At 43.5% G+C, this 27,092-nt stretch overlaps 1 protein-coding gene across 7 annotated transcripts in view; it reads right to left on the reverse strand.

The window, feature by feature from the left end:
- Window positions 1-27,092, reverse strand: part of EXT2 (exostosin glycosyltransferase 2) — a 135,882-nt gene that overhangs the window by 107,746 nt on the left and 1,044 nt on the right. For 2 of the 7 annotated variants that reach the window (XM_057552322.1, XM_057552319.1), the window contains exons 2-8: window positions 25,561-25,656; window positions 24,354-24,527; window positions 19,755-19,920; window positions 17,952-18,517; window positions 16,912-17,001; window positions 11,796-11,912; window positions 1,527-1,722 (exon numbers count right to left, since the gene is read on the reverse strand). In XM_057552322.1, coding sequence (XP_057408305.1) covers window positions 1,527-1,722; window positions 11,796-11,912; window positions 16,912-17,001; window positions 17,952-18,517; window positions 19,755-19,880 — 1,095 coding nt within the window. In that variant the 5' untranslated portion in view covers window positions 19,881-19,920; window positions 24,354-24,527; window positions 25,561-25,656. Of the gene's footprint in view, window positions 1-1,526; window positions 1,723-11,795; window positions 11,913-16,911; window positions 17,002-17,951; window positions 18,518-19,754; window positions 19,921-22,769; window positions 22,889-24,353; window positions 24,528-25,560; window positions 25,657-27,092 lie in introns of those variants that run through there. The other 5 variants (XM_057552323.1, XM_057552320.1, XM_057552324.1 and 2 more) reach the window with 5 other exon arrangements.

The raw sequence follows: 27,092 nt of genomic DNA on the forward strand, positions 1-27,092 counted from the left end.
GCAAAGGCTGGATTCTTTCAGTCCTAGTGTGCTGTGTACACACACTGTGGCACAGTGGCTGCACAGCCCTCAGAATACTTACCTCCGCCTACCTTGTTATAGAATTATTTGGTCTGGGCCTATCAGTCTCCCTAGAGGACCCCCTAAATAGAAAGTATCAAATCTCCTTTTATCTTTCTATTCCCCATGGCATCTAGCAGTGTGCTTTGCATATAGAAGACATTCATTTCATGAATGCAATGCCTTAGAAAACATATTAAGACAGATATGTTCTATTTAGAAACAATCCATCGAACAAAAAGTAACATCTCAAAAAATTTCTTCCTCGTTCACTCTCTCAAACTTGTACTCGATGTGGGACACGTTTGGGAAAGTGAGAGATGTACAGAAGAAGAAACAGCTGCAATAAGTCAACCAAAATAAGAAAAGACCCCATCTCTAATACTCAGTTTCTCCCAGTTTTTGCCTCTTCAGGAGGAAAAAAAGTTAAAAAACAAAAACACTGTTTAAGCTTTAAAGCTAGAGAAAAGGAAAGTTCAGAAAAAATACGAAGAAACTCAACATGCCAAATTCCTCCGGGGATAAACCAGAAAACAGCAAGAGTGGAAAAAGGGCATCAGTCATGGTGGAGGTGCAGGTGGACAGCTCAGCTGGCCCCAAAGAGTCGGTGTCCAGATGTGGACACACGTGCTGATAACCATTTTTCCTGTCTAGACAAAGGTTACTATAAATACTCCTGCTCACATCACCACTGTTATCAGTCAGACATTCCAGAGGAGATGCAGCACTTTTTGAGAGAAAGTATTTTAACAATCTCAGCATGGGCCAGTTCTCTTTGGAGATTTAAAAAAAAAAAAAAATCACACCAGCTCCTTGGTATTTCTCCTTGAACTAACCTGTCTGTATTTTAAATATTTAAGTGAACAAAACTCAATTTCTCCTTTCCTAGCCTCCATGCCCTTGGAGTGTGAAATATCCTGCTTATAAAACATCCCCAAAAGGACTACTCTGCTTCTGTATGGAAGACCTGCCACTTCCACAATACCAGTAGGACATGCTAAGGGCGGCAAAAACACCAAGAGACAAAACGGTAACAAAAAATAGAAACCTCCCACTCAGGAAAGGCTGACCATGGCCTTGCGGGCTGGCACAGTCAGAGGATACAAGCTGCACCTTAGAGAAGGAAGTTTCTCTGGGCTGGATTATGAATACAGTGATAAAAGCAAAATACATATGCCTGCTTTGTCTACGTGGCTTTTTGTAAATCTATGGGATTTGTGCTTTTGCAGTAAGATGAATATTTGAAAGGAGCAGGAACGCTCATAGGCCAAGCAGCTTTGCACAAACAGTACACAGATGCCAAAGCTCCCGGAGGTCCACGGCTGCAGTGAAGAGCAGTTGTGTCTTCCTCTCCCCTTGGGGAGCTCTGCTAGCTGAACGTGGGGAACACCTATCTGTTGGGGTCAGTTTCACCTCGCGGATGTGACCTGTGCCAAGCCCCGAGAGAGGTGCCGGGTGGCACTCACCTGCAGCACCTGCGGGTAATCGAAGACCTGGTGCTTGTGGCAGCGCTTTCGGGCGGCGGGGATGCCCTCGGAGAGGTTGGTGCACTTGTCCAGGACCAACGTCGCTTCTCCGTGTCTGGCCTGGAGGGCGGCCAGCTCCTCTCTGTACTCGGGATGCAGAGCCATCTGGGACGACAGGAGGAAGTACCGCCGTGGCCTACGAAGGACAAAACGAGGGACTGGGACCTTGCAGCCACTGTGCGAGTCAAGGTGAGACCAACTTTGATATTAAACTTGCGGCAACAAGCATTTTCTAACCCTTCTTTATTCACATTCTTGACTTTTTGGGAAATTATACTCTGTGGCATTGATGAGTATTTAAAATATTACACAATCTAAGAAAGCAATCTATGACTCATTTACATGCTGAAGCATCATGCCATCATTAAAGATTTCATTTGGGAAAAGTTCTTAATGTTTTGAGGAAATGCTTATAATATGCTGAGCTAAGGGAACATGCTTCACCTGTGTGTGTATGTATATGTGTAAAGACAGAAACTGACTGACTGGTTGGTTATCTGGAAGAACATCAAATGTTATCATTAGTTCTATATGAGTTATCTGCTCTGAAAAGGAACTGAGAGCGGGCTGCATCCTTCAAACAGGAAAACAAGGGGCCTTAATGGACAGCAGTGGCTGTGAAAGCAGAAGAGGTGAAAGACTGCTTCCGGCTGTTGAGTGGCACCCTATGCCACTCAACACCCCCATCCTCAAGGCCACATGGACTCAGGAAGACCAAACTGGTCATTGAGAACAAGTGGAAAAAACCATCTTCACCAAGGGATGGAACCAGTCTTAACATCTGGATAGCAAGAATGCTTACAAGAAAATGGAGTGAAAGAAGGATTTCCAAGAATCCAGCTGCATTTAAATCTCCACGAGAGACAAAACGTGAGCACAAAGTGAGTAAGCCAGGAGCTGGGGGGAAGACTCTGGGGAAACCAGATGGTAAGTAATTCCCTCCCGCAGGCAGACAGGTTACAGAGCATAAACACGACATGGGCTGAGGGACCAGCAGGGATCACTGTAGAAGAAAGGAAGAATATAAAGCAGGTTCCAGAGGAAATGAAACCCCCATCAGACCTAGAAGCAGGACTCACTTAAATCTACCTCAAACTGGTACAGACCAGGGAAAATACTGAAGATACACCTCTCTAGGTACTGCCATCAGGGAAGGTAACAGGAAGCGATGCATAAGGAACGACCCAAAGGCTACAGTCTGAACCCCACTCCCCACCCCACCGCTTTTCTTCTTGCTTTGGGAGAAAGAAAGGGTGATCGTTTTATTTTTCCATTGTTTCTCAGGCTTATCTGGAGGGTCCAGCTGGAGAACACCATATGCATCCACCCATGGCCAAAAAGAATAATCATTCTCTAACGGAGAAGGTGCCACCTTCCCAAGCACTAAGCTTCATGCCCAGAAGACACAGAGCAGTGATGGAGAAGGTGAACCCTCTCCCTGCCAGCGGTTCAGCCAACAGAGCAGCACTGACCACAGCTGTGCACGGCTCTCAAATCCTCAGAACCATTTCTTCTGGTCATTTCTTTCCACAGCTGAACTAAAAGCAGAGGGTACTGCCCACACCACAGGGAGGAAAGAAAGGGACAAGCAGATTCCCTAGAACTTCACTGTCCAACAGCTGTTAGCCACGTGAGACCATTTAAATCTATTAAAATTTAAAATCCAGTTCCTCAGTCACATTAGCCACATTTCAAGTGCTCAACAGCCATAGGTGGCCAGTGGGCACCTGACAGCACAAATACAGATCATCTCCTCACCGAAAGTTCTGTTTGAGAAAGCTGCCCTGGACGGCAGTGCAGACCCAGAGCCCGGGGTAGGGGCAGGCAGAGGTAAGAGAGACGCAGAACAGCAGCCCGTCAGGGAGATAGTGCGGATCAGCTGTATCGACTGGTTTCTCTCATCCTGGGCAACTTCCCCCTAAATTACGTTTTATTGAACAATACACTGTATATTTACAGCCAAAAGTATTCCTTCTAGCCACTGAAACAGACTCTTGAATTCTACTCCCAGCCCTGAGCCTCAATCATTTTTCTTTTGTAAAAGCATTAATTTTCAGAGGGATGACTTATGATGGGAATATCACATACGGCGAGCACTCTCAGATGATCTCAAAGTGAAGACCATCTCCATTCAAAGTACTTCTGTAATCAAACTTGTCTGTTTAAACAGGAGGAAGATTTACAGTCAAACTCTCAAGACAAGCATGGAAACCACCTTAACAATTAAAGCCATTTGAAAATGAAATGAACTGTCTTGTGAGGTGCTGAGTTCTTTTTTTTTTTTTTTTTAATAAATTTATTTATTTATTTATTTATTTATTTTTGGCTGTGTTGGGTCTTCGTTTCTGTGCGAGGGCTTTCTCCAGTTGCGGCGAGCGGGGGCCTCTATTCATCGCGGTGCACGGGCCTCTCACTGTCGTGGCCTCTCCCGTTGCGGAGCACAAGCTCCAGACGCGCAGGCTCAGTAGTTGTGGCTCACGGGCTTAGTTGCTCCGCGGCATGTGGGATCTTCCCAGACCAGGGCTCGAACCCGTGTCCCCTGCATTGGCAGGCAGATTCTTAACCACTGCGCCACCAGGGAAGCCCCTGAGTTCTTTTTATTACAAATCAGAAAACTTTTCATTAAGAAGTAATAGCAAAAGGTATACATTAAGTTAGAGCTGAACGGCCTCTAAAGGTCTTTCCAATTCCCAAGACACTGGTTCTACGGTGGATGTCATGGAGCACTGGGACTTGCTGGATGTTTCTGGAGATTCTCTATTTAAGTAACATAAAACTGGAGCTCCGGGCTGCTAAGAACAAGAATAGACATGCTGGTATCCAAGGGGGTGTCCATGCAGGAGGATGTAGAGCGCTGGAGTCCTGGAGGGAAGAGGGTGCTTCTGCACAGCGGGGGTGGCCCGCCCACAGGGAATGCTGAAGTCTTAGTGGGGGGAGAACTTCTACTTGGTGGAAGAGCAGGGAGGTGGCCTGGCACAGAGTACGAGATCCCTAAAAGAGTGACAAGGGAAGGGGCAGAGGTAGTTATGGCCTCCCAGCATGGGATGCTGAGACCAGGTGAGGTTAGGAGGGCATCTGGGCAGCCCAGGAGAGTGTTAGAGGCCAGGCAGGCTGAAAGGGAGGGGGAGGGTGATGGCAAGAGTAGCATCACTCCAGTTGGAGGGGGCGGGTCAGACACAAGAAAGGTGAGGAGGATATCTGTCCTGGGGTGATGCGGGGGGAGCAGGACCACTACATGAGGGTCAGAGTCTGAGTGGGCGTGGAGAGGGCATCTGTGCAGTGAGGGGGCAGTGGCAACAATGCGACAGAATTCTGGTCACATACAAGAGGGTCGATCAAATAAGATACTGAGGATGAGGGGAGCCAGATTTCTCACTGTCAGAGAAGGGAATTACAAATATGTAAAGAGAGGGAATTCCCTGGCGGTCCAGTGGTTAGGACTCCGCGCTTTCACTGCCGACGGACCAGGTTTGATACCTGGTTGGGGAACTAGGATCCCGCAAGAGGCGCAGTGAAAAAAAAAAAAAAAAAATATATATATACGGAAAGAGAGAAAACCAGAATGCCCCTGCGGTGTTGGATGGAATTGAAGATACCGATACGAACGCATGGTTTTCAATACATGTAGACAGAGAGAGAGAGAGCGAGAGAGAGAGGGATCCACCTATATAGACGGAGAAATAAATACAGATGCTAACATGTGGTGCTCAAAGAAACTCTTGAGTAAAGAAAGACTCTGGGTTGGATTTCACTGTTAAGAACACAGTTCTATTTTTAGACACTCAGCCACCAGGCTCCCTGGGTCCCCACCTACCACTACCATTTTCTACATAAATGTGCAGATGTGAACAAGAGTCTAAAAATGTTCCCCCTGCCTGCATGCTGGCTCTCCCTGACCTGGCAGATGGCTGGTTGATGGAGCAGGCCCATTTTAGTTTTAAGCAAACAAAATCTTAAGGTGGATTTGTTTTTCTTTCAAGGACTAAAATTACCAGCTATGACTTTCATGTTTCCTCCCAGCAGTGCTGATATCGAAGCTTAAGTAAAATCATGCTGAGAACTCAAAGTCTCCCTCAATAGTAACAGTTGTAAACTCCCAATTTAGTTCCTTTTAGAGAGAAAATGACAAGAATTCCAGCTGAGGCCAACACAGCTGTGAGAAGAAGCTATCAATAGCAGCAGTCCTCAGCTTCCCATTGAAAAATACTGAGAGAGATTTAAAATAAAAACAAAGCTCTTACTACTCTATGCAGCCCTCAAGAGATGTGGGAATTCCCTTAAAAAGCAACTCTCACAAAGAGCAACAGATCCCAAATGTTGCCGGGAGGTCACCCGCACTGCCTCCTCCCAAGTCCCTAGAAAGTGTGATGAGTCTGGAGCCTGTCTTTGCTTTGCTTTGCTTTTTTCCCCCTTTTTTTCAGAGGGAGAGGAGTGTTGTTTGTAAAAGAAACACCACAACTACAGGGCCAGACTGCAAAACCGGTGGGGAAATGGAGAGGGCGGGTCCAATTCGGCCGTAGAAATCCACCCCTTGGCCAGCAGGGGGAGGACCACGCCCATCGCAGCCTTTAGTGTCCTTCTGCTGCCCTTGAAGACAGAGCGCTACTCTATCTAGTTACTGAACCTCAGAAGTTTAGAAATCAACTGCAGCCTTAAGCCATCTAAAGATCTTAATTTCAGCCTATACATAAAAATTAGAGATTACGTTACCAAGAAAATACCACCGAGAGAACAGCCTGTAAATCTTTGAAACTACTCTTTGAAGGTAATTACTGTTCAGAGTGGTTTGCTCTCCTTTGTTTCATCTTCACTGAATCTTTTCCTTTCGGTATGTTTTCTTCCCTGGATTAAGTCTGAAGGGAAGTGACAGTCCTAAACCAATATAAGAGAGCTAGGGACGTCCCTGGTAGCGCAGTGGTTAAGAATCCGCTGCCAATGCAGGGGACACGGGTTCGAGCCCTGGTCCGGGAAGATCCCACATGCCACGGAGCAACTAAGCCCGTGCACCACAACTACTGAGCCTGCGCTCTAGAGCCCGCAAGCCTCAACTACTGAGTCCACGTGCCACAACTACTGAAGCCCGCACACCTAGAGCCCGTGCTCTGCCACAAGAGAAGCCACTGCAATGAGAAGCCCGCGCACAACAACGAAGAGTAGCCCCCGCGCACCACAACTAGAGAAAACCCGCATGCAGCAACGAAGACCCAACACAGCCAAAAATAAATAAATAAATAAATAAATTTATTTAAAAAAAGAGAGAGAGAGCTAGATATACTCAAGAGATTACATGATAAAGAGAGTTTCATCAGAGCAGTCTTAAGAAAGAGGCCCAGAGGCAGCTGAGCCGGCCTGCCAGACTCGCTCCTCACCTGCTCACCCTGTCTCGCCCAGGCTTTCTCGGCCGCAGCACTGCCGACATTTGGACCCAATGATTCTTTGTAGTGAGGGGCTGCCCTGGGCATCGTAGAGATTTAGCGGCATCACCGGCCCCCACCCGCTAGATGCCTGCAGCACCTTGTGCAGAACAGAGTTAACACAGCCTGACGGCTCTCTTTTTCGAAAGGCTGGCCCTTGGCTGGTGCATGGAACTTCGATTTGGGGGGAGAACTATAAGAATGGCTCACTGGGCCCAAACTGTACAAACAACAGGGTTTATGCTGAACACCGGCTTTCCTTCTGGGAGCCTGGAATTACACACAGCACGTGCCACGCAGAGACCGCCCATGTGATTCGTTCCCAAAAAAACCCTGGGCACTGAATCTCTAACGAGCTTAGCTGGTGGGCAGCATTTCACATGGCTGTCACAACTTGGTGCTGGGGGAAGTAAGCCCCTCCTGTGTGATGCCGAGGGGAGAGCACCCTTGGAAGCTTGCCCCTGGTTTCCCTGGACTTCACCCCGTGTGCCTTTGCTCTCTGGGGACTGTGATTTACATCCCTTTGCTGTAATAAACCAGAGCCACGAGTATGACTACACACTGAGTCCTGTGGGTCCTCCTGCAAATCATCAAAATTGGAGGTGGTCTTGGGGACCACTGACACACCCCCTCAGTCACAACAGTCAAAAATGGCTCCACAGATTGCCAAATGTCCCCGTGGAGGGGCAAAATCAACCTCCCTCCCCTGCTGAGAACCACCAGCCTGGGCACACTTGGCCCAAATAGGCCTGCAATAAAAGTTTGATTTGAACTGAAGTGAACAGAACTAAATTGAATTAAATAATCTCCAGAACAACAGGAAAAGAAAAAAGAAACAAGGTTTTAAAAAGAAAAAACGTTTAAAATCACACAATTGATTTCAAGTAAATGCTCACAGAAGCAGCAAGCAGAGGAGTAAACCTTTCTTCAATTTCAAGTGACTTTTCTCTATTCATTAGAGTTATTCAAAGCTAGTGCTACATAAATATGCCAAATTCAGATCCCAGGTACATGAGAGAAACCTGTACTGCCCCAAAGGGTACCAGCTGGGCTCACACGGATCACCCTTTCTCAACTTATGGAAATCCAGCCTCAAAACACGGCATTGAACTATATCAGTTCCTCCAGTCTACAAATTCTCTATAGATTTATTTTTGTGCTTTCATCTTGATGATGATCAAAAAAATTAGTATAGGCAAATCTTTGCTCATATTTAAAGATGTATACTACTAAAAAATTTTCAATGTCCAAGCTTGTATTTGATGGGCTAATGAGAGGAGAAGGAAGACTTAAAATGTAAATAATGCAAAGCAAGTACACAAGGGTAAAATCTAAGTGATGGGTATACAGGTGTTCACCATAAAATTCTTTTAACTTTGCTGTCTGCTTGAAGATTTTCATAAAAATGTTGGGGAAAAAATACAAATCATGCATCTGTACCAGATGAAGATAATAATGTCAGTATATTATAACAATATACTACATAAAGGGAAGCTTCCTAGTGGTTCAAACAGAAAAAGTGGCAGGAAGAAGTACATCATCACCCAGCATGCAAAGTACAGGCATGCTAAATGCAGAAGTCCCATAATTAACGCCATATTCACCTTGAGAGATGCAATTCAGTTTTAAAGAAAAAGCCTCAGCTGTGACATTATGTTATCTGACTGTTATTAGTTTTGTAGATTTGTCTGTATTTAATTTGTAAATTTGTTTTAGTTTTGTAGTTGTCTAAGTACAAAGCAGCTTAGATTTTTTTTTATTTGTACTTATTCAAGTTGCCCTACTTAACAAAGCAATTAAAATGCAAGGGATCTTGAATAGCCAAAAACAAACAAAAATAAAACCCCTGAAAAAGAAGAACAAAGTTGGAGGACTTACATTTACCACTTACTACAAAACTGCAGCAATCAAGACAGTGTGGTAGTGGCATTAGGACAGACATATAGACCAATGGAATACAATTGAGACTTCAGAAATAAACCCATATATCTACAGCCAGCTGATTTTCAACAAGGGTGCCAAGATCATTCAATGGGAAAAGAACAGTCTTTTCAACAAGTATGGATAAGACAACTGGATATCCACAAGGAAAAGAATGAGGGTGGACCCCTATCTCATACCATATACAAAAATTAACTCAAAATAGATCAAAAACCAAAATGTAAGAGCTAAAACTATAAAATGCTTACTAGAAAACACAGGTGCAAATCTTTGTGGCCTTGATTAGACAACGGTTTCTCAAGTATGTCACCAAAAATGCAAGCAACCAAAGGAAAAATACAAGCTTCATCCAAATTAGGAGCTTTTGTGTATCAAAGGACACTATCAAAAAAGTGAAAAGACAACCTACAGAATGGGAGAAAACATCTGCAAATCATATATCTAATGAGGATCTAGTATCCAAAATGTACAAGAATTCTTACAACTCAACAATAAAAACACAACCCAATTTGAAAATGGGCAAATGATTTGAATAGACATTTCTCCAAACACAGTATATAAATTTTCATAGCCAATAAGAACATGGAAAGGTACTCAGCATTACTAATTAGAGAAATGCAAATCAAAACCACAATGATACCTCTTCACATCTGCTGGGATGGCTAGAAGAAAAGACAGGTAATAACAAGTCTTGGCAAGGTTGTGGAGATATTGGAACCCTTCCTCATACCTTGCTGGTGGGAATGTAAAATGGTACAGCTGCTTCAGAAAACATTCTGGCAGCTCCTCAAAAAGTTAAACATAGAGTGAACATATGACCCGGCAATTCCACTCCTCAGTATATACCCGAGAAGTGAAAACATATGTTTACATAAAAGCTTGTACATGAATGTTCATAGCAGTATTATTCACAATGGCTAAAAAAATGGAAACAACCCAAATGTCCCTCAACTGAAGAATGGATAAACAAATGTGGTATATCCATATGATGAAATATTGAGTCAAAAAAGGAATGAAGTATTGGTTCTATTCTACAAAATGGATAAACCTTGAAATCACTATGCTAAGTGAAAGGAGGCAGACACAAAAAGTCACATATTGTATGACTACATTTATATAAAATGTCCAGAATAGGCAAATCCATAGAGACAGAAGGCAAATTGGTGGTTGTTGCTAGGAACAGGGGGCGTGAAGTTTGGTGGCAGGGATAGAGTGACTGCTGGAAGGCAGTGGGTTTATTTTGGGCATGCTGTGAACATTCTGGAATTAGACAGCAGTGATTAGACGACAGTTGTACCAGTTTGTGAATATACCAGAAAACACTGAATTGTACACTTTGAGTGACTTTTATGGAATATGAATTATATCTCAATTGAAAAATAATAAAATAAATTAAGTCAACTCTGGGAGTCCACTAACAGAGGAAAATCCACAAAGATGATCTAAGCAGCAAGTTCATGAACCATTCAGTCTTTTTTTTTGCACTTGCCTAATGGTAGAAAAAAAAATATTTCAAGCTCTCCTGGGCTTTATACATTGTCTATAAAAAGTTGCTATGCCTAAAGGAAGTTCCAGAATTTGGTTCTGGGCCACATGGGAACACATATACAGGAGTGAAATGTCTTCTCTTTGGGAAAGTTCCCTTACTTCTCAAAGAACCCATAAAAGCTTCTAAGGGGAAGTTTGGGATGCTTCAATAATGGTTCTAATGTTCTGTGAGCAAACTATTTCCTTGAGACTCATTTCTGACACCAAATGCTATGTGTGAGTTTGTAGATCTCAACCAGCACGTATAACATTTCTGGTGTGGCAATGTACAAATCAGTCACCTTCATATTATACATGAGCACTTGTCACAAAAGCAAAGGATACTATTATCATCATGTTTGTTTAAAGCTCACTGATATGCTCATCATGAATTAGCACAATTTTTAAACAGGCTACAGGAAAAAAAAAAGAATTAGATAAAATACCCTGCACATCCATACCATCAGCCCTTCTCACTTCCTCGCTCACATATCAGAAATATGACCCAATTATGTGCCAGGCACGGGGGACATGGCAGTTCAAAACAAGACCTGGCTGAAGCTTACAAAATCAAAGATCCAAAACAGATAAGGTTTAAGCAAGTCGTTACAAGGGCATAATGAGGGTAACTAGGAGGAGTGCCATTCCAGGGGCCAGAAAGTGCCCCCTGACTAAGTGGTATTCAAGTTGAAACCTACAGGACAAGCAGGTCATTAGTCTGATGAAAATGAGGAAAAGGATTTCCAGACAATGGAGAGTGTTTACAGCCCAGAAAAACTGAGAGAGCAAAGCTTATTCTAAGAACTCAAAAAAAAAAAAAAAAAAAAAAAAAGCTAGAGATGGAGACAGTGGTCATGTAGTCGAGGGTCTTGAAAGACATTTTAAGGAGTCTGGGCTTCCCAAGAACAATGTGATGCCAACAATCAAACTGGAGAACAGCGAGACCAGAGGCAGAAGACCAAAGAGGAAGCCGTTTCAGCAATCCAAATGAAGGACGACAGTCACCTGGTGTAGGGTGGGTGCAGAGACACGGAGAGGTAGACAGATCCAGAAAATATTGAATACTTAGGATGTAGAATCAATAGGACTTCTTATTCTGATACAGGAAGTAAGGGAGAGGAAAGAATTGACGACACCACATAGATTTCTGATTTGGGAAGCCTGGTAGACAGCACTGAAAATTGACTGAGACAGAGAGAGAACTGAAGGATCAGTAAGGTTGGGGTGAGGCAGGGAAATGGTAGACTCAAAGACCCTGGCCTGTAATCGATGCTTTGGCTCTCGCCGGCATCTCCCAGTACACCGTGTTGTGCCGAATGCTCCTCACCCTGGTCCTTTCTCTGGAAGGTCCACCTCGGCTGACAGCGGACTATAGACAGGAATGCTGACATCGTAGCCTTGCCGGTAAGTCCATGTAGAAAAGCCACCACCAGCCAACAGAGCCCTGAAAGCAAAGGATTTTGTCAAATGATGAGAAAGAGAGAAGGTCTTCATTCTGATAAGCTCTGTGGAAAGGGGTAATTGAATATTCATAACAATATCAACCACAGCTAATGTTTACCAAGTCCGTTTTCTATAAAGACACTGTGCTAAATGTTGTACAATCACACCTCCTGGACATTAGCTGCATCCTATTCCTGAGTCACCACCCTTCCTCTGGGGTCCTAAGTAGTCTTTCTCTACTTTCCATGTTTTAAAATACATCACAGCCAGGAGGACTCCCTTTGAACAGCCCCTCTGCCACCTCATTCAGATCCCATTCACCTCTCCCAAAAGTCATACCCAAGTCTTAAACACACTTACAATAACAGCAATAATAATAGGTCTGTACAGGACAACTGGCTGGGGAAGTCACTTACCAACCCCACTGACTGGAATCTCAGGGGACAATGGACAAAGAAAGCAGTAGTGACAGCAAAGTATCACATCTCATGCTGCCTACACCCCAGCCTCTCTCCAATTCCCGCCCCGAGCAGTTCTTTCCACTGTCGTCCCAGAGCTATGTGTGCGTCATGTAACCTCTACCAGCTCTCACCATCCATTCCAGCTACTCAGTCTTATTAACCCAATTCCGTCTACAGGGAGCAGAATCCAGAACTGGACCTTTAGTGCTTCTCTTGCAGTCTGTATGCACGAGCTTTTATTCTCCTTAGTTAGAAAGCCAAGAAGACTCTGTTTTAATTGGATCCAGCAAGTCTTACAATGACACTTCATCAGAAAGGAAGCAGGTGGTGGCTGTTTTTGCTCCTAGCCATAACTTGGAGGAGAGCTGCAGGTGGGGTGGGCAGGGAGCAGGCACAGTTCTGCTTTGCTGTTTGTCTTCCTAGTTGTAACGCCTGTTTATAAAGAGCTTGTTCTTCATGTTTTGAGCACTTTATGAAGAATAAAAAATTAACATACAAAAAAAAAAAAAAAAAAGAAAGGAAGCAGGTGTATATCACACCAACTTTCACGGTTATTCTGTCCCTGGGGCTGCAAACCCATCAAATCACTTACTGGGGCAGAGTGATGCCAGTTCCATGCACTGCACAGTCTGAGCCAAAGTGTATGAACTGAAAAGTCACATTTTGTGCCATCTTGATTGCTACCAATCCCCTCCCTGCCCTGATGACAGCCTACGTTCCCTTCTAACGTGACCAGTTTAAGTTCAAAGATTTTCAAACCACCCCTGGAAATCCCAATCTGTTTGTTTAAGCTTTAGGAAACCAAGAATTGGTCAGGGAGGTAACGTGCAGGCTAAAAACCTCTCCAGCTGCCAATACACTATGTAAGACTCAATGACTAGCCTTCGTATCAACACACGGTCTTATTTTTCTTGACTGGCATTCAGCAATGAATCTGTCCAACGTGAATTTGGGTGGGTTCCATGACCATGATGGCAAGCAGACTGCATGGGTCCCCACAACCTATGTGCAGAGAAGCAAACACTGATCCAACACACAGGCACCAAGCAGTCCAGGTAAGCCAGGGTAGTGGGTGATGAGGTAATTACACCCACACCCCAGAGGACAGGAGCATGTGTATGTAGTGAGAAAGGAAGCAGGTGTACATGACACCAACTTTTACTGTTACTCTGTCGCTGGAGCCCCAGGGGTAAGGGAGGGGGTTAAGCACTGGTAGGAGGAAAGCATGCAACCCGAAGCATGTCTCCTGCCACAGATCACACATGTGCAATCTGGTGTGTGATCTCAGGAAGAGTCACCACTGCAATTAGTCAAACAAGCCTCACACTGGCCCTGCTGCTGACAAGACTTCAACTCCAAGTCACTGCATCCTCTTCTGCCAAGCTTTCCCTAACATTATAATGGAGAAAAAATTGTAAGCCTCCCTTGTTTTACAGAACACGTGTTTTACATTGACTGAAAAGTAAATTTCTGAGAAGCACATTCTGTTTTCCCATTATGTATCCCCAAATCAGAGATCCGTTCCAAAGCCGCAAGAGACTGAATACAAATCTTGCAGCTAAGAAAGCATTACTATGATGACCACACTCACACCAGGCCAGGTGTTCTGTCACTGGAAGTGTCACCAGCATCTTCAGCACTTTCCGGGACTTCCTGACTCGGGGACATCACCGACCCTCCTCCTCTCAGCCTGGCCTCGTGGACTCAGCATCCCTAACCTGGGTCTTTCCCAGACGCTCTCACAGCTCGCCTGCTCCCATGTGAGTATTCACAGAGCCTGAACACAGTTCGTCTGCAAGTGTATCTTTTGCTTCCTTTTAATCAGGCCTGCAAATTCCTCAAATATAACGCTTCACGTTTTAGGTTTTGCAAAAAAAGAAACTGACCAATTCTATTGATTATCCTTATTTGTTTACTGACTCAAACTGTAAAAAAATAAATAAATAAATAAAATTACAAGACAAGTACGTTTGAGCAATGGCTAGATATTTGGTGAATATCTGGTGATATTAAAGAACTACTGTTAATTTTTTTAGGTATGATAATAGTACTGTAGTTATATTTTTTAAAAAGCTCTTATGCAGAGCCTCAAATGAAATGTTTACAGATGTAATGATATAACATCTGGGATTTGCTTCTAGATAATCTAGTGGGGAGTAGGTAGGAATACAGATAAATCAAGTTGACAATATCAAAGCTGGACAGTGGGTATGTGGGGCTCACTGAACTAGTTTCTCTTCTTTTATATAAGTTTAAAAGTTTCCGTAAGAAGTTTAAATAAATATACACCCATACGAAAGCAGAAATTTGTGAGAGATACGTGCAAAGAAAGGATAACAAAAATCTAAGGTAGTAATAAAATTACAGAATGTGTCTGAGAAAACAAAGATCAGTAAAGTCAAACATTGAAGAGGTATAATTTGCTGTCATCTGAGTTAAAATAAAATGGGTATGTGACTATATATATGTGTGTTTGACTATAAATCCATCGAATAAAGACTCGAAAAATACACAGTGTTTAATAACAGTGATTACCTCTCAGTAAGACAGTAAAAAGAGAGGAGGATTTGAAAGCATACTTTTACATTTTACTCTTTGTACCCTTGCATATTGTTCCAATCTTGTACCAAGAAGGTATATGTGTATCATGCATAGGATTTCTAAAATCTGAAAGAGAAAAACAGATCCAAACAGCATAAAATATGTATTTTCTGAGCTGACATTTGCTTCAGTCCTGGTCCTGGCATTTCCCTGAGTCAAGTAATTCTTAAATAATCACACCCAGGACTTTAGATTTCAGGGGGATCTTAGAAACAGTCTAATCTAGCCTGTCTGTTTTCTAATTTCTGAATAATCAGATGTGTAGCTCCTGCTAAAACCATTCTACACTCCTGGTTCTTGCCTCCTCTGAATCCAGAAGCAAGGACAAAGGATAAGAAAAATTAACAAACAAATCTACTATCCTTACCCCAACCAGAAGACCACCTAGGCTTCAAAATGATATTTCCCACATGGAAAGATAAAGGAGGACTATACGATGATTCATACTTGCTACAGGATTGCCTATAATCACTTACAAAAAATACATGCACCGGGAAAACGATTTAACCTTCCTGATCCTTAACACCTAAGTACCAGCAAGAACTTAAACTCTCTCCTGATCACTTGACACTTTGCTGCAGAGGAATGAAACCCCTTTTAACGTGTGCACTTGATAAAAATAAAATCCTTCTCCCGTGCAGATACATATACCAAAATGTCAGCAAAAGTGAAATGTCCCAAACAGAAATAAGCCCTTCTCAAAACAAACCCAGAACAGCAGGTGAAGACATCGCACTCCTCACAGCTCTTTCCCTTCCCTTCTCTATCCTCTAAAGTATTTCACTTACCCAGAACAACCAAATGCATAAAACAGTAGCCCACTCAGGAACACCGGGGCTGAGAGCCAAATCAGGGATCACCTTATGTTTAGCTGGTTTCTACAGAATTTGTGTGGCCTGACTGCCCTCTATCGTCCAAAATGGTTTCTACACCAAAGTTGAGGAATGGTCCTTGGGTGTGTCTTTTCTAGTGATAATTGTATTTCCAGATAGAAACTCAACACTGACTCTAGATAATCACTTAAAGCAAAGAGGGCTTAGATTTAATCTTCTGGGGAAAAGCAGTACTAAGTGTAGATTTTCGTAAGTGACAATGCTGGCCTCCCACAGCTGGCCTCACCTTTTTCAGTAACAATGATTTTTTAAGAGTTAAAACATCAACTGTAATAAAGTTGGTTATAAATGAGTTCATATATGAACTTACAATAATCCTCTACCTTGAGTATTGCCCCGGACCCTCATGTTGGGCCCAAACCTTCTGCTCTCTTCAGAGCCTTGAACCAAGTGATAGGAGAGGAACCTTAAGTGACACCTCCCTCCTGAGTTTTCCAGGAAGTGGTGCAGTCAATGCACAAAAGGGCCAATACACAGTAAGCGAGCTCCAACTGCAATCGTGCTGTCATGGCCGCCCCACACCGCATCTGCCTGTTTGGAAGTTTTATTAGGAAGGAAGGAAAGAAGCCCACTGACTGAAACAACAGAGAGTAAATGGTACTCAGAGTGCCTTCATTCCCCGACGTTACAGGCTCCAATTACACATCCACGCCCTCTCCCCTCAGTAGCTGCGACTCTACTTCTGGCAAATGCTCCCAAATGCAGAGAAAGCTGACACAAGCCAGTGATGAACCAGGCCCTGGGGGGTTGGAGAAGAAGTTATGCTCAGGAGAGCACAACCCAGACTAAGGAGACAAGACAAACTTTTAAGATGCCCCGCTGGAACCTAAGCTCCAACTGGTTTCCCCCAACAGACTTAGGCAGGTCTGATGCTTCTAGGTCTTGAGGAGGAAAAGGCCTAGGACAATTCTCCACTTTAACAAACAATTCTGGTTACAAAGTATGTCCCAGTGGGCTTAGAAATATCATTTCACATGAACGAAAGGGTCTTGCATTTACTTAATCCTCAGAACCCTATCACGGGGACAGCCCCAAATACACCTACCTGTCTCTGGGGACATCCAGGGCTGTGTTATAATCTGGGGGACCTCCAGGCAACATGTTGAACAGGAGGTGATTGGTTCCTCGATCCCACCTATTAAGAAATTACACATGTAGGAGAATTCACACATCAACTATGAAGAAACAAAGACAAGTCAGTTTCTGGACGACAAGTAGTCTCCCCAGCCCATAACAGGTCCTATTCTCAGGAGTGCCTGGAGATTCCAACAGTGCATCAGGCACTGGCCTGGCTCCTTCAAAGGAAAGCTGGGGGATGTGCACTCCAAGCTTGTCCACTACAGAACTGCTTATGCTAATGAAAACCTGAACGCTACCTGAGTGTTCACCATTGGGTTACAGAAACAAAAAATAAATAAAATACAGAAGGCTGGTTAAATACATTAGGGAACATGTGCAAAATGGAATACTATAGAGCCCTTAAAATCATGTAGAACCGACTGATGAAGATGAAATTATCTGGAAATACATTCATGATAAATGAAGGGAAAAAGGCAGCAAGAGAACGTGTTTTGCCGTGTGATCCCATTCTGGACAAAAAATGTTATATACCCATGCATATGTATATATACTTTATAAAAAAATGTATACATACATGCCTATGTATATGTTTTATACAAAAATGACTGAAAAGTAACAGCAAAATATTAATGATTATCTCTTAGAGGCAGGCTTATGGAATGAACCTTACTTTCTTCTTTTTGCTCACCTGTATTTTCAGATTTTTTATAGTGAATGTATATTATGTGAGTAATAAAGAAGGGAAAAAAGTGCTTAAATTTAAAAGGAAAAGCATGGGAAGCATCCTTAGCTTCTAAACGTTAAGAGGCTGGGAACCCACAGCAGTGGCACAGGAGGGTGGTATGGAGGCCAGGTGCCCAAAGCACCGGTCCTCCTACGGGTCAGTCGCTCATCCACTCACCCCCATATGAGATAAGAGACAAGCAGCCAGCCGGACACCAGCTCAAGAGAACCCCTGGCTCTGCCCCTCCTTCCCTCTAGCTCCTGGAAGACCTGCTACGATACCTGGAGAGCTGGGCCAGCGCCTGCGCCGTCTCCTTCACGCGGAGCGTGTTCTGGTTGAGCAGGTCGATGGACGGGATGAACAGGCAGGCCCGGGTGATGTCCTCGGTGTAGTAGTCGCTGTCTGAGACGGCCGTGAGCAGCTCGTTGTACTCCTGGGAGATGGTGCTGCTCACTGGGACACCCGCATCATCCACATACTTTTTCAGAGAGTAAATGTACACCTTGATCTTGTTCTTGGGGTTGAAGCCACAGCGGTAGACGTCGAAACATGTGTGCATTCTGCAGCTGAGGTCGCCACGCTCGGGGACGGGGCTGTCGGCCGGCAGCCTGACCACCGGCACGTCGCGGATGCTGCGCTTTTGCACGCTCCAGTCGCTCGAGGACTCGATGGAGTGAGGCCAGAACTGAAACATGCCCGTGGCGATGAGGCCCAGCAGGACGATGGAGAAGAGGGTGATGTAGTAGATGCGGTGCTTGGTCTTCATTCTCGGGATGAGGGCAGGACCCCGGATGTTGTACTTGACCGAGGCACACATAATGACCCAGAGAGCCTCTTCCTCACACTCCTGGTTACCAGGGGAGGAGAGAGAAAAGTGAAGTTTTTAGGGTGGCAGATGACACTTGAAAGGACTGTTCAACTCTGAATCTACCTCTTTCCCTTAAGTGGTCTGATGAAATAATGAAAAGGGATTTTTGACTTGTCTTATAAATAAATGTGTACATATGAAAATATGCTATATATTTAATATTTAATATTACATACTTAATATAAATACTGTTAACATAATGTAAAAATATTACTATATTCTATAAATATATATTCTCTGAAAGCATAAGCTGGTAAATGCGTGGGACCTAGGAAGAGGGGTACTGACCAAACAAGAAAAATCAAAAGTGGAACAGCTGAAGACAGTTGTTTTATTTTGCTTTCAAATACCTGCCTAACATAAACTGATGCTTCATCTGGACAAACTGATGTTTCGTTCATTATACTAAAGCCTGTTTTCATTCATTCAACCCTCAAAGAGGACCTAAACAAAGAAGAAAGTGAAAACCTACCTTAGAGGAATTTATATGCTAATGAGACACAAAACTGTAACAAAATGTGGAATGTAAAAACACCACTAAGAAAATATCAAGAAAAGGCCAAGGGGTATTAGAGAAGATTAATCTTTAAATAAAATATATATTGATGTTTTATAATAAAGGGATAGTTGACACATTTAGATGGAAGGGAGAAATGAAGAAACAGGGAAGGAGGAAAGGAGAGGTGGAGGGAGGAAAAGAAAGGCCCATGAGGTAGATCCATTTCTAAAGATTGACGCCAACAATTCTTCCCACTGGTGAAGGTGCACGCCACTTGTCCAATCAAAAGGTGGAATCTCTTTCCCTTCCCCCTGAATTCGGGCTAGCCTTGTGACTTGTCTGACCAAAAGAACGTGGCAGAAGTGAGATTGTGGGGCTTCAGAGTCCAAGACTTAAGAGACCCTGTAGCCGATTGAAGCCAGCTGCCACGTTATAAGGAAGCTGAGCTCCCAGCTTAGGGCAACCTCAGGAAGACCCCAGGGGAAACCATGTGGAGCAAACATGAACCAGCCCCACCAAGCTCTGTAGAGATGGCAGAATCCTGAGCAAATACATGATTGCTGTTGCTGTGGTTGTTTGTAAGTTTTGAGGTGGTTTGTTATGTAGCAATAGATAAATGAAAGAGCCAATAAGCATCATTGACAGATATACAGAAAATCCTTAGTCCTCAGCTGAAAATGCAGAGTTCCCCTGCAGACCACAAATTAAGATCCTTACCGAACAAGCCCTCGGCACCTGATGCCTAGCTACCGTGTGGGGAGGGTAAAGCCTTGAGTGTGACTGCATCATCTGGCACAGACATGTTACGGCAACAAGAGACTTTAGGACTTCAGCATTCCACATGTCAAAATCCCAATCTTCAAAATGGCCTCATTCAGAAAAGCTATTAATATAAAGGGAAATAACGGAAAAGCTCATAGACCATCTTAAGGTTTATCAACCATTTTCACTATGGCTAAACGGAGTTCTCCCCAGTCATGCCCACACTGTAAGACTGCTTCCTTCCTAGCCAGCAGGGTCTCGTCAAGCCTTGAATGTTGCAATCATTATCAGCTTTTTGGGTAAAATGTGCTGAATGGTCATGAATGATTTCAACTTGTCTCTCTCTGAGACCATGATCTGGAACATATCAAGAAATGTGCTTGTCATGGACTAATGTATGAAAGTTCATACATTCTAAGCTTAAAGATGATCATCTTTGGGGTATATACATTAGCCATTCAATATATACTAATGGATTCCATGACAGGAATGCAGGCACAAGAGCTATTTCACTTTTTCTGTCATTCTAACGATGAACAGGATGTTCCTAGCCTGCCCCCAACCCCTACTTACCACCAAGTCCACCTTATCCTTTTCCTTCCCTCCATGTATCCCTCCTGGAGCTAGAAAAGAGGAGGTCTTGGGACAAATGCACGCAAGGAACTGCACTCTTCATATACCCCATGTCAGGACTGCCCAACAGGCTCTCAAGGTGTACCTATATCCTGAATCAGTGTTTCTCAAACACCCAAATGCTAAGAATCACACAGGGAGAGCTTGTTAAAACACAGAGTCTTTGGCCCCAGCACTGGAGGGTTGTATTAGTAGGTCTAAAATAAGGTCACAGAATCTGCCGATTTAGCAAGCCCCTGGCATGTTTATTTTATGCAGCTAGGTTTGAAATTTTCACTAATGTTAGACAAACTACCTTTTAACACAGTAGCTTTTTTCTTTTTTAATTTATTTAATTTATTTATTTTTGGCTGTGTTGGGTATTTGTTGCTGCACATGGACTTTCTCTAGTTGCGGCGAGCAGGGGCTGCTCTTCATTGCAGTGCAGTGGCTTCTCTTGTTGCAGAGCATGGGCTCTAGGCGTGTGGGCTTCAGTAGTTGTGGCACGCAGGCTCAGTAGTTGTGGCACACGGGATTAGTTGCTCCACAGCATGTGCCATCTTCCCAGACCAGGGCTCGAACCCGTGTCCCTGCATTGGCAGGCGGATTCTTAACCACTGCGCCACCAGGGCACAGTAGCTTTTAAACCTTTTTCTTTTTTTTTTTTTTAAACTAAAACCTATAAGACAACATTTTATATTATGACCCAATACAGACATAGATGTGTATGTATAATATCTGAAATAAAACAAATATTTCACAAAACACTGTTTTCACAAAACAATGTTTAACCTTAGTACACAATATTAGCCACAGAACATGTGACGAACACTGTGTTCTTCTATTAGCCTATTGCTTTTTAAAAATACTGGCCATAACCTACTAGAGCAATAATCCACAAAGGTAGTATCCACATATAAGCTTTACAATTTTCATAAGCTCCAGATTATAAAAAAAGATATTACCACAACAAAATAAATCCAAAGATAATAGAAGGAATTAAGTAATAAATAAAATCACAGAAATTAATTAATTAAAAACCAAATAGGATCAACAAAACTAAACTTTTTTTAAAAAAGACTAAAGAAATTGACATTTGACATAATTCTGGTAAGATTAATCAAGATAAAGAGAAAATAAAGAACAAATAAATACCTAGAATGAAAAGGGGCCCATAACTCTAAATACTGCATGTATTTAAAAGATGAGATGGTATCAATGAACTTATGCCAAAATATTTGAAAATTTAAATGAAATGGAGAAATTCTTTAAAAATATACCTTATTAAAACAGTCTCAAGGAGAAACAGCAAACCTGGAAAGGTCTATAACATTAAAGAAACTGAACTGAAAGTTTAAAAAAATCTTCCTATAAAGAAAATTCCAGATCCAAAAGATTTTCTAAGTTCTACCAAACAGTCAAGAAACAATAATTCCAATTTTACACAAATTATCCCAAAGTTCGGAAAAAAGAAGAAACATTTCCTGACCTACTTTAGGAGGCTAGTATAACACTAATACCAAAAATCTTAGACCAGTGATTCTCAAAATACAATCTGGGGGCTCCAGGGGGTCCCCAAGACCCTTTCAAAGGATCTGAACTATTTTTTATAATAACGCTGACATTATTTTTTCACCTTCATTTGCCAGAGGCTACATGATGTGTGATAATGCAAAGACTGAAGGCAGAAGTAGACACAAAAATCCAGCTGTCTGTTAAGTTTTTCCAAACATAATGAAATATATCAACTCACAGATTCAAGATGCTCAACTCCAAGTACAATATATACAAAAAAAAACCAAAAACAAGACAAAAACCAACTAGATATGTCAAAGTAAAACCACTAAAAAGAAAGCCAAAGAAAAATATTAAAAGCAGCCAGAGGGGAGGAAATCTATTCAAGGTAGATTAAAGAGCTATATGTAACAGGCAAAACTGTAAGATATTTAGAACACAAAAGAGAATATCTGTGAATTCCAGGCAGAGAATGATTTCCAAAATAAAATGCAAAAAATACAAATCACAAAAAGATAAAATAATAAATTCAGTGTTACAATTAAGAATTTTTATTCATCAAAAGACATCATAAGGAAGTAAAAAGACAAGCTATAAACTAGAAGATATTCGCAATACATGTAACCGATAAGGACTAACTAGCAACCAGAATAAAGAGCTCCTACAAAGTAATAAGAAACAAACAAAAAAGCCAAGACAGACAAAAAACAGAAAACTAAAGACTTAAACAAGAATGTCACAGAAGAGGCAACAAAATGGCACATAAACATCTGAAAAGATGTTTAGTCTAATTAATGGACAGGAAAAGTATGGCAGTAAAACAACAAGACATCTTCTACCCACCAGCATGGCAGAATGTCGGCATCAAACGCCACCAAGTGCTGGTGGTGACCTGGAGCCACGGGAACTCCAAGAGCAGGAGCATGACCTGGCTCCACAGTCCCAAGGGGGCATCAGGAGGGCTGGAAAGAAGAGAGGCTGACACCCACTATGTTAGACTCCTAGGCATCACATTTTGCTTCCTACCTGTCACAGTTTGAGTCCCCCCGTAATTAACCCCCAAAAAAGAACCAGAGACAAGGATGGGGGTGCAGGTAGTTTTACTTGGGAGCTAGAGAACAGAGCAAGGAGAGAGAGACAGGGAACCGGGGAAAGCCAGTAGGAGTGTGTTATTAAGCTGTGTAACAGGGGCTCTTTAGGGACCCTCTGAAGAACCATGCAGACTACACCATGTCCCTCAGAAGGAGGACAGGCCAGGTCATTTATCTGCAAACTCCTATCCACCATTGCTTGCAGGTTGCCTGGTATTCTTATCAGCTCTGACCCTGTACTTAACAGCCCTCAGAAGGTCTGGATATTCTCCTTTCCTCAATGTACCACAAGTCTGATAAAGACCTACAGTTCCCTGGAGGAAGGACTCGGGAAACATCTGTCTATACTTTCAGGGATGTTGCGAAGTTCTTCTTCAAAGAGATCCAGCCTCCCCCTCAATCCATGGGATACAGGTCTGAGAGCTGGCACACATCTGAAAACTAGGTGATAGTGACTCTTCCACTGCAGCAGCTGACATCAGCCTTCTACTTGCCATCTGTTGATTTTTTTTTTTTTCTGGTTATACAGTGAAACAATACCCTACTTGGCTGCCCATCTATACTGTCTATAGGAATGCCAGGCTCTATTAGCATCACAGTGGGTCCAGACACACTGGTTTTGAGTCAAGCCTCACTGCTTGTTATGGATAGTGTGTCTACCTTGCCTCTGATGGTTAGTGCCACCACCTGGCTTCTGCCATGTCACAATCCTATCATCCTCATTGATACTTGGGAACCCAGTTCCATGGTCAAATCTCATAAAGTCAATCCTGGCCTATGGAGGAGAATCGACATTGAGCTTCTCAAACGTGCTGGTCCCCTCCCTGCGGTTCCACATCACCAGAGGGAAGGGAGAACGCCCTCCTGGGAACATGGGCAGGAGATGCACCTCTGGCCTCACGTAATACATCTATTTCAAATCTCCACCTCCCTGAACCTTCGGACCCCTACCGTAATATTCTGCCAACACAGCTCTGGCACCTTTACCTCATTTACTCCAGACTAGGGTTTCTCAAGCTCAGAACTATTGACACTTTGGGCCAAATGATTCTTTTCTGTGGGGAGCTGCTCTGTACAATGCAGAACGTTTAGTAGCATCCCTGGACTCTAATCCAGAGGAGCCAGAAGCAACCCCTAGTTGTGACAACTAAAACTACATCCAGACATTGCCAAATATCCCCTGGGGAGGCAAACTGGCCCCCAGTTGAGAACCAACGGTATCATGGTCACATCCAAGGTTCCAGGAGGCTGCCCAGCAGCACATCGGGACCAGCTTGTCCCTGCAAGGCCACGAAGTCCTGAATCAGGAGAGAACCCTCCCAAGAGTCACTCCCACCTGGCTTCACGTCCACCGCTACCCCACTTCTGGTCTGACACCCTCAAGGTTCACTCCCGTGTGTTCCTCCGGTTCCTGCTGGTCCGCACGAGCCAGGTCCTGCAGCTCTTCCAGTACAACAGCTATCACCCCAGCAGCAGGGGCTGTACGTTCCCACGTAGGCAGTGCTGAGATCTGAGGGCAGGGGATGGGCAATGTTGAGGAGGAGAAGCACTACCGTGCAAGGTATCCACCTGCAGGGAGGGCTTTGCATAGCGTCAGGGAAGGAGCGCTTCTTCTCAGCAATGGAGAGAGATGCTTCTGCTGGCCCAGAGGATCTAGGAAATCTGGGAGTTCAGTCCTCAGCGCCTCCACGCAAAATCTCCATCCTAAGACTCAGGGTCCCACTTCTTCCCTGTCATGGCCCTGACTTCAGCAGAAACAGCCTGTCAAGGCTGTGCACTCAGCTTCCTTTGCAGTTCAGCCATAATTACAATTAAGTTCTGGGCCTGATTTTCAACACAGTCTGCCCTCCAGGTGCAGGAAACGTTGCCATGGAGTTCTATCTTTCACAATGCATCCCGAGTTGATATCTGGCTGATCTGAGACTGATCGCACCTAAGGCCTCTAAGGAGATAACAAGAGCCAACCAACTCCACCAGCGTCATCATGACCATGGTCCACACGCTGCTCGAGCGCTAGAGTTCCTGTGCCAGCCAATGCTTTCCTTTCTGCCTGAACCTCATCCCAACCCTCCACTGGTCAGTCTGACTACTCAGTGATGCTAGAGGGCACCAGCGGTTATCAACACCTCACCTACCCCCAGCAAAGGGGTCCTGGCTGCCACCTGAGGGTGAGCGATTCCAATCTCACAACGCTATTCTCAGGACCTGCTTTCTAGAGCCACCTCCAGTACCAACCGCCTTAGTTTATGTTCTGCCAAACTAAAAATGGCCTGGGTGCAAGTAGCTTGCAGAAGACGAATCCAGAAAGCCAGAGGGAGGGAGTAAGGAGAGGAGTTGGAGAAGAACGGAAAGCTATGAGGGTGTATTACTGAGCTGGCTGCCATACTGAGCTGGGCAGATGGGGCTCGATCCTTCTAGGGTCCCTCTGAAAAATGCACCTGAGAACCGTCCCTTTCAAGGACATTCATCCACCGAAGCCTATCCATCCCGCAGCCCCTCACCCCCCACCCACCTGAGGGCTGTTCCCAGGGATATAAACTCACGTTTCTGAGGTTTGCCTACACTGGATAAGCGAGCGTCCACAAGTCTGTGCTGAACAGCTGAGAGAGATGGCGAGCACTTGAGGTGGCATAAAAACTCTTAATAAAAAAAGAAATGAGGGGAAAAGCCTTAAGTGAAAAAGAAACCAGCCCCTAACTAAGTCGAGCTTTAGAGACTGAGAACTCTCGGTGAATGTCCTTGTACCTTTTACAGGCTTCATTATGGCACTTGCCAGATTGTAGTAATTGGTTATGTAATTGCAGGTCTCTCTTCTACTGGTCGTCATTTTCTTGTAATCAGAGTTTTTCATCTCTGCTCAGTATTCCCAGCATCTAATATCATGTCTAGAACACATTCCATGTAAACATAAATGTTTGTTGAACGAAGGAGTGTCTCTGTACTTCCCAGTTCCGTCAGCACACACACTGTTCAAGGTCCAAGTTTTGAGTAATTATATGGTGATGAACTCTGATCATTTTCTTTCTTAAATTAGAGTTTCCAAAGGGGGGGGGAAATGGCCAGGTAATTTCACAGATGGAATTTTCTGTACCTACCCTTGACCACCCTCCTCTCCCCTAACACTGAGCTTCCCCAAGAGGACAAACCAAAAGGAATCTTCTAATTAATGAATGTTTTTCCATATAATACCACAACCTGTGTCAAAATAAGAATTTTACAACAAGTCCTACAAACTTTAGCCTCCTCAAAGGACATCAAATCTGTCCCTGCAAAACACTGGAATCATCCGGCTAGATGTCAGGCACTGAATCACTGGAAAAATCTTTCAACCTCACTCTACTGTCAAGATGAGATGCATTTTCTGTTCCTGGAATTACTTATTCCTAAATCTTGCCTGAATAACCTCTTCTTAGTGCTTCAGGCTATGTTCAATCCACTTAGTCCAAAGTTTTCAGTCACAATCTCTCATCTTCTTAACCTTTTTACAGAAGCCCTCACAGCTGAACTCTTGGGGCCGCTGCTACCCTGTAACTTAACTCACCTGTTCCTGAAAACAAAGGAACCAAATATTGGCCGAAGCAGGAAAATCTGCAATTCACTGCCTTACCTGATAGGATCCTTTACAATTAAAGTTATGTTATAGCTAACCACCCCTAAAAATGATTGCAAATTTAAAAAATAAAAACCTGTGCCCCTTTGTGGGAATTATACTATAATTAACACAGTGCATATAACTAAGGAACTATTGACAATAACTAAACTTTACTGCAGACCTACTACATGCCAGGATCTGTTTTAAGTATTCTGCGTTAACTTAGTCTTCCTAACAGTGCCATGTGACAATCTATGATTATCCTCATTTTACAGACAGGGAAAGTGTAACAAGGAAGGCTAAGCAACTTGCCCAATGTCACACAACTAGAAAATGCCAATGCTAGGATTTGGAGAATGGCAATCTGGCTCTGGAGCCTGCGCTCTTTAATTAACCCCCATGTGAAGCTGCCTCCCCTAATTACCCTTAAAAGCCTGAATTAGATACACCTTTTTCATTCCTCAATTAACCAGCATAATTTGA

This window comes from Balaenoptera acutorostrata, chromosome 9, assembly GCF_949987535.1.
Source record: "Balaenoptera acutorostrata chromosome 9, mBalAcu1.1, whole genome shotgun sequence".
Classification (NCBI taxonomy): Eukaryota; Metazoa; Chordata; class Mammalia; order Artiodactyla; family Balaenopteridae; genus Balaenoptera; species Balaenoptera acutorostrata.